Genomic DNA, 8,850 nt, shown 5'->3' on the forward strand with positions numbered 1-8,850 from the left:
ATTAAATTTAATTGATTTTATGTCAAATATATTTTTTATGTTAGTATTTAAATTATTTATATTGTTTGACAAATTTTAACTTAATCAAAATAAAAATATTATATTCATTTTCTTTTTCAAATTTGAAGATAAAATATATAAAAATTTTATAAATTTCAATTTCATGTAAAAGTTCATAAACCAAATACATATACATAATTAACCCAATAATAAAAATACAGTATATACAAAAAATAATTACAAAAAGCTTTTTATACATTACTCTAAATTAGATTATATATAAATAGACACTAATGTAAAATTAATTCGTATATACATGGTTTTAATTCAGTGGCATATTATAATTATATTATAAAAGCTCAAGTAGTGAATTATAGTGCATATAATTTACTGACGGAACAATCTTTAAAGAAAATGAAGGGTGTATATTGAAGTTAGGTAAAAATAGCGAAATTGAGTATCGTCTTTGTTCTGTGTCTTATTGTCTGCATAAATTTGTTTTTGTAACCCGATTCCACCAATCATCGCTCTCCTTCTCGCGCCAAATACAAAAACCACCACCATTTTCCATTCTCCTCCTTCCTCTCTCACTCCCACACCGGTAATAATTTAACTTCGCTCTGTTAAACATCGTCCACCCATGTCACATCTTGGATCTCATCACCAATCAATCCATTCCCTCTCCTTTCCCACACGCACATTCATCCATGTCTATAAACAGACTCTGAATTTTTTCTTCTTCCTTTCTCATTGTTTCGCTGTTGAGTCGTTGCGTTTTGTAGGGTTTGTGAGATGTCGGATGCGCCAGCCAGCCCGAGTCACGAGAGTGGGGGCGAGCAGAGCCCGCGCGGTTCTTCGTCTGGTGCGAGGGAACAAGACCGCTTTCTTCCTATTGCCAATATCAGCCGCATCATGAAGAAGGGTCTTCCTCCCAACGGCAAGATTGCTAAAGACGCCAAAGATACCATGCAAGAATGTGTTTCTGAGTTCATCAGCTTCATTACCAGCGAGTTAGTTCGCAACTATATATAACAAAAGTTTGAGTTCACGGTTTTTATTTATTTATTTTTTATTTTGGTTTGGTAACTGGGGTTTCTGAGAATGTTTGGTTAAACATTATATATCAAACATTTGTAGCTCAGAATGATTTGTTTTCAGTTTTTTTTTTTTTTTTTTTGTCTTTTTTGGCATTTGGGGGTTTCTGAGGATTTTTGGTTACTGAATTACGTGCAGGGCGAGTGACAAATGTCAGAAAGAGAAGAGAAAGACTATCAATGGAGACGATTTGTTATGGGCAATGGCCACTTTGGGTTTTGAAGACTACATAGAACCGCTTAAGGTGTACCTGGCAAGGTACAGAGAGGTATTTTTTCTTTTTCTTTTTTAGTCTTTCTTGGTATAGTGTTTGAGGGTTCTTTACTTATCGGTTTGCAGTGTCTGCTCTTTCTATCTTAATAAATTCTTTGTTCATATATATAAAAATTCTGTCTTTTTTGTTTTTTATTCTGAGTTGATATACAAATAGGACACTGGGATATATACACACACGCACAGTATTAAAACTTCAGGAGACAATTGGACTCGTTTATTAAATTGTTGTCTAATGCAAGTGTAGAATATGAATTATTCATCCCAGTTTTCATTTCCCTTTCCATCTTGAACTGTGGATGGTTGGATGAGCCAGGTGCATGGGGAAACTTTTCAAGGAAAAAATTCATAAAGTTCTCTTCCATCCCCTTCATTTAAATGATGATGCTTTGATAATGTTGCTTATGACACTGTAATTAACTGACTTTTTCCTTTTCCTTTTTATTTGGTGGTGACTTTGGAATGTGCGCAATATCACAGGCGGAGGTTAGTTAGTCAGCCCTCCTCTTGGTTTAATTGTGTTATTTGTAATTTATCTTGGACTATTTTTGCCAATGGAAATGTTAATGTTTGGGGACACAAATTCTTATAGGGTGACACCAAAGGATCTGCTAGAGGTGGTGATGGATCTGGTAGACCAGATCAAGTTGGCCTTGCAGGTCAAAATTCTCAGGTGTGGTTGCATAACCGTTTTGGAATTTTGTTTTTAGTTTAACAATTATTAGTCTTGTGATATTTTCTCTAAGGAAAAATGATTTGGTTCATTGCGTGTTTTTGGTTAAATGTATATGGCAGCTTGTTCATCAGGGTTCACTGAACTATATTAGTTTGCAGGTAATATTCTTTCTTTCTCCTTCTCTCTTGAATGCATGAATGCTCATTTATTTAGCAAGCACTTGCATGCCCAATTATGGAGATAGAAAAATAGGCACGTTCTTATTAGAAGAAGAGCAAACTTGAATATTGTAGTAGGCTTTTTATGTTCTGAATACCCTCCACCCTATGATGCAGATATACAGTACGGCAATACAATTATTTTAAAAATATATAGGATATTATATGCATGAGATACACGTTTAGAAATATATAAAAATTCATAAAATAATAAATATATAATTGTTATTCTACATATTCAAATTAAAAACATACTTCTTAGACTTTACTAAAAGCAACAAAATTGTATCTTATTGTCATTATAATTTACTTTCAATTATTTACATATAGGAACAATATATCCATCTCATCTCTTCTTTGAAATCATTCATATAGAGAACGATTTCCACCTTTTATTCATCAGGACAATTTTTTGTTTGTTTCTATATATCATACATGCTTATGCCTATGTGTTAGATGCAGTTGTATTGGTTTTTAACGAGACACTTTAAAAGTTTGTACACTTTATCAATACATATTGGTGAAGTATCTGAAAATATCGGTATCAAATATGGATATGTGAAACAAATTGAAGTGTTAGTGTATCATAACCTCTACCCTTGTTTGTTGTATTGATTCCAATTTCTTGTAAGTGGAGGGAGGACTGATATTTACAAGCAAAGTTCAGTGGCAGTAAATTTGATATTTTCCCTTTGTTGCTTGTGCAATAGCTGTTCTTAGCTTTGAGATGATAATTTTCATTAACTTATTTTTTATGTTAAGCTTGTGAGCTTTGCATTTATATCTGGTCAATATATTTGAAATTTTTAGTTTTATTCCATGAATACTTGGTGTCTCAAGCATAAAGATTAGGTTGTCCTTTCGAAACATATAATTTTGAGGGAGCTTTTAACACGTCTAAATTGAGTTAGAATTTTGTTGGAAACTTGTTGCTTTGGAAAAGCACACACAATTTGAAGATTAATGGAGAGAGGTTTCACATCTCAGAACATTTTATTGATTTTGAAATTGGTACTCTAATTAAGCTGTCTAGCCATTGAGAGGTTCATTCCAACAGGTTTGTGTTCATTGGTTTGTTTAGTTTTGGATCCCTTTTCCCACCAGTTGACAACCCCCGTGAATAAAAAAACTTCTTTGAATAGTTCATAAAACAAAAGTGTCTCAATCTGTCTCTTGGTGGATAATTTTTTTGTCTCTGGCGTTTGTTTCATCCATTCTTGTACCTGTTTCCTTATAAAGTCTTCTTAAACTGGATAAAGACTATACTCAAATTTCATTTCATCAAAATTATTAACCTTTTCAATTACTAATGTCAGTATATTAGGAATACAATGTTTTTGAGTGTGTGCCTTCGCCCTTAAACTTGGAAAGGTGCAAAAAGCTATGAAGAATTCTTATGTGTTCTGCTCTTGTTCTTTTAAAAGGAGTTACATTTTTTATTTTCCATTTTTGTCTCAAAGTGATTCCATTTCTTCTATATTGAGGCAACTTTAGGTTCGTGGAAACATATTTTTTCGTTCAAGACAACACCTTATCCATTCTCTAGTTGTGTAATCCCTCTTCTCTTGTATGAAAACTTCTAGCCCAGAGAAGAAAAAAATGTGCAAGATTGTACAATGATAATTTCCTTAGCCTTCAAGACTTCAACTACTTTGGGATACTACACTGTTGTTGCTTGCTTTTAGTCCTCTAAAATGGTGTTATGATGAAAGTTTCGTTTCAATTGTGACGTTTAATTAAATTCATTTTCAAGAACCTTTAATATACATTCTTCTGGCAAATGTTTACCATATTTGTCACCATACTGCATTTTAGTAATTGTTGTTGGAATTGGACTTTAAACCTAATTCAACCCCACAAAATTGGCTTGTAAGGTGAGGTTTGCACCCCACTTATATATTATGAAATTACCTTATCTCTAGTGGATGTGGGACTTTCAACAAATCCTCTCAAGTCGAGGTATATACATCTTGTGCGTGGGACTAGAAATTAATGGGTGGTTCGATAATGGCTCGAAATAGTGAGTAGAACAGAATGTCCAAAAAATCTTGCTAAGATAGGCTTTAACCTGACTCTAATAACATTGTTGAGTAAAAACATTTTCGGCATTTTGTTGAAACTAGCAAATCTTATTTCAGACTAATGTTAGTGATGATATTGCAATTTATTTTTTCGGTGAATTAAAATTTAAATCCTAGGTTTGCAGAGTCTGTTACCTAGAATGACTGATTTCTCTCTAGGCAATTTGCTTGAAATTATATTAAGCCTTTTCAAGGTAACAAGATGAAGTAGGACAAATGGTGTATGCTAAAGGAACATTAGGATTATAAGCTTGGTTATTTTGGTACTAATAATTCCCAGCACAGTGGGTAGGGAGGTGGGTCCTTAATATGTTATTGTTGGTTGTGCATGAGAAAAAAAAAATATTTGTTGAGAAATTTTATCCACTTAGTGATTTTTCTTTTTGTCTAGAAAGGAATTGGTCCGCTGTGGAATACTCTTGATTCACACACAGAAAAAATGTGCAGTTAACTGAGTTTTTTTAGGGATTTGAGAGCTCCATTTAATTATAGCTTTCTATTTAGCAAGTGGATTTCTTAGCTGTTACTATGTGCTTTGATTTAAAAACTTATGATTTAGAATTGATTGTCATTGAGCTCTTTTATTCTCCCTCTCTTTTAATTTCCTCGTTCTGTATCTTTTCCAATCTTCTCCCCTCTCTATTAGTCATTGTTTCTCCTCATCGTACATGATAGTGAAGTTCTAGGCACATGATTACTCCCTCCATCCTCAGCAAAAATCCCTAGATCTGTTCACTACAAGTTAGTTACCGGGTTGAATGATGACTGTCCTAAGCTGGCAGGTACTGTGTAAGATGTAGAAAAATATAATTCTTTAGACCATTATGTAAATAAAATATGGGATGGGCTCATATTGGGGTCTCTGACAAAATAAGATGGTACTTTTCTAAAGGGGGATTTTTTTCTATATCCCAATAGTTTGAGTGAAATGATTTTGTTATGGTACTTTTCTAAAGGGGGATTTTTTTCTATATCCCCAATAGTTTGAGTGAAATGATTTTGTTATCCTCTGTTAAAATTTTTTTGTATCCAATGTTACTTTTCTAATTTGTATTATGGATTAGATAATTTGGAATGTAAATTTGCATTACGAGGTTTACAATCTGGAACGGAAATTTATATTATGGAATATAATTGGAATATATTTTGCATTTTTACTGTTTTTCACATTTGCATTACAGATCGTACAATTCAGAATCTAGATTTGCATTACGGGTTGTAAAGTTCGAAATATAATTTGTATTCTGAATTGTCTTTCAAATTTGCATTATGGATAGTACAAAATAAGGTTATGATAAGATGGTACTTTTCTAAGGGGGATTTTTTTCTATATCCTCCATAGTTTGAGTGAAATGACTTAGTTATCCTTTGTTAAAAGAAATTTGTACCCAATGTTGTTTTCCTAATTTGTATTATGGATTGAATAATTTGGAATGTAAATTTACATTACGGGTTTTACAATCTGGAATAGAAATTTATATTATGGAATATATAATCTGGAATATATTTTGCATTTTGATTGCTTTTCAAATTTGTCATACGGATTGTACAATTCATAATATATATGCATTATGGATTGTACAATTCGAAATGTAATTTGTATTCCGAATTGTCTTCCAAATTTGTATTATGGATTGTACAATTTTAAATATAAATTTGCATTAGAATTGTACAATCCAAACCTATAATTAAAAGATGAAAAAAAAATCATGCACTGTCCTTTTTCATTAGTTTCAGCAAGTGCATTTGGAATTTCTAATCCAAAACTATAATTAAAAGATGAAAAAAATCATGCACTATCCTTTTTCATTAGTTTCGGCAAGTACAGTTGGAACTTTAGAAAGTATGAGATGCAGGAAGAAAATATAGGTTCCATGAAGAAATTCCTTTTTTAAAGTTGTCTCACGTTCAAACATAGTGCCAAGACATAGTTAGCCTTTCACCACTAAATACTAGGCATTGGTATTTCGATCGCTAAATTGGAAATAACTTGGGAACTACCTGAATCCTTGTCTTAATATTGTCTTTAGCTACAGTCTATAGTTATCTACACACGCCAAAATATAATTTATAACGGCAAGAATAGATAGCTCAGTATTTTGTATTTTTCTATTTGCATGCTTAATCCCTAGAGTCGTCTTTCTTTGGAGATCAAAAGTGACTTGTTTTTTAATAAAAGGTTCATATTAGACATCACTATTAGACATTACTATGATTCTAGATATCTCAGTTTGATTGATACTCCAAACACATTTATCATTTACCATCACATAAAAATTTCATTAAAAATAAAATGAAAGATACAAAAAAACTAATGGGGAAACCCACAAACAAAAAACAGGACAGGTTGGCATAACCATAGAAGTTGGCATAACCATATACCATTTAAATACTTATCTAGAGGACAGGTTTAAACTTGTCAATTTATCGGTACAATTTTTTTTTTTTTTTACACAATGATTGCCTTCTTGTAGTAAATTATATGTGATATCTTAAAATCCATATCTCTATAAAACTTTGCATTTCTTCCGACGATCTCTAATAAATCATGGTACAATCTTTTGATGAAAGAAAACTTTATAGATCAAGGTTGAATCACATTTCAACCAAAGAGTATTCTGAAACTGACTCTTCTAGCATGCTCGTGTACTTCCTCTAAAGATACATCCACAAACAGATAAACCTGGATTTCCATACCAATGTGACTTGTTTTGTCGATCATGGTGTTTTTAACGTTTAAGAGGAATTCAAATACTTGTTCAAGTGTACGAAGTGTGATTTCTTTGCTATCAGTTGTTGACATCTGCTCTACCTGCTTCTATATTAAAATGTTTGACAATTTTCAAACCTGTTGGGATTTTCAGGTGCAACCACAACATCTGGTTATACCTTCGATGCAAAGCCATGAATAGTGTAGATGTTTCCGCACATCTTTTTTATTTGACTTGAATGCTTGTACGCTTGACATGGGGTGGAAACAATGATGTAATGATTAAAAAGTAGGTTATTGTGTAGAAGGTTTGAATGTCAGAGTTTTGTTACGTCACTAAAGTAGATATTTATTAACACATGTCATATTTAGCTGCATGACCAATTGAAGGGAAAGAAAGACGTGTGTTGGGGTTATGCATGTGATTCACCATGTAACTTGTCATGGTCAGAAGCATCTGTTCAAGAGTTTTCTTGAGATTATGTAATGTTTGCAGACACTCCAGTTGTTATTTTATTTAGTTTAGGTAAATAGTTGGAGTCTTTTTTCCTTTACAATTTTAAGAAAATGTTCACTTGCTAAAATACCAATGTTATTCAAAGGGTTCGCAGCTTCACTGCTGTTCAAGTGATGCTGTATAAATTATATTTTTATTTTAAAGCTAATTTTCTGTACTGTTTAGAGTCACAATGTTGAGTTATAACTTTGAGCAAAATACATAAAAAAAGAAGAAGATAAACTTAACATAAGAAGAAAAATATACTAAATTACAACTGATTTAAAAATTTGTTAAAGATTTCATATCAACTAAAAAAATAAAATAGATTATTATATATGAATAGATATAAACTTTATCTTATAAATTAATTTTATAATATATAAAAATATAAACTTTATCTTATAAATTAATTTTATAATATATAAAAAATATAAATTTGATCTTATAAATTAATTTTATAATACAAAATAAAATATAAATTTTATCTTACAAATTAATTTTATAATATAAACATCCGTAAATCTTTTCTTATAAATTAATTTTATAAAATTAAATCATGCTTAAAATTTTAAATGTTGTCATAGGTCTATACAAAATTCTTCCAATCCTTACTATAAGAACAAAATTACAATTTTTTTATACTTTTCATAAAAATCGATTTAAAACGTATTTCTTATTAAAACTTTTTTAATAAAAGTACATTTAGTTATTAGTAATTTCTAATGAACAATACCTTAGAAAATACATTTATCTTAAATTTTTTGGATGTGACCTTGCCAAACACATTATGAGAACCTTGTTGTCCCTTACATAATAAAAAAAAAGTTAAACAATAAATATATTAATAGAGATTAAAATAATCAAAACTAATAACAATATTTGAGAACAAAAACAAAAACGTGTTATTAAATTATTGATAATGGATTAAATCCTCTTTGTTCCTATGGAAGTCTATTGTTTACGATGTTTCTGCCACCATTTGCTCATGGACTACAAAATTACAATTATTGAAAATATTTTTTTAAATTTGACGATAATCCTGAATGGATTAATTCATAAAACTAATTAACATAAGAATTATTTTTTAATAAATCACAATGTATATTAATAAACTATTTTCTTTACCTATCCCATTATAATCAAACTTAATTCACTCAAACCATCTAATTGACACTGGTAGCCCTTGCACTTGGTTAATGGAATTGTGTGCAATACATTATCAGTACATCTCACACTGAAGTAGGGTGTCGCATAAGAATAATAGATCCAAAACACCTTACTGTATATTTCTAAACATT

The 8,850-nt window shown here is 30.8% G+C and overlaps 1 protein-coding gene across 1 annotated transcript; it reads left to right on the top strand.

Annotated features, from left to right (window-relative positions):
- Window positions 1-453: 453 nt before the first annotated feature.
- On the top strand, window positions 454-7,637 carry LOC114190502 (nuclear transcription factor Y subunit B-1-like). Its single transcript, XM_028079414.1, has 7 exons — window positions 454-601; window positions 783-1,010; window positions 1,234-1,363; window positions 1,849-1,854; window positions 1,961-2,041; window positions 2,164-2,202; window positions 7,208-7,637. The coding sequence occupies exons 2-7, from the start codon at window positions 793-795 to the stop codon at window positions 7,253-7,255; spliced, it is 522 nt and encodes a 173-aa protein (XP_027935215.1). The 5' UTR covers window positions 454-601; window positions 783-792; the 3' UTR covers window positions 7,256-7,637.
- The last annotated feature ends 1,213 nt before the right edge of the window (window positions 7,638-8,850 follow it).

The sequence above is a fragment of the Vigna unguiculata genome, chromosome 7, assembly GCF_004118075.2.
Source record: "Vigna unguiculata cultivar IT97K-499-35 chromosome 7, ASM411807v1, whole genome shotgun sequence".
Classification (NCBI taxonomy): domain Eukaryota; kingdom Viridiplantae; phylum Streptophyta; class Magnoliopsida; order Fabales; family Fabaceae; genus Vigna; species Vigna unguiculata.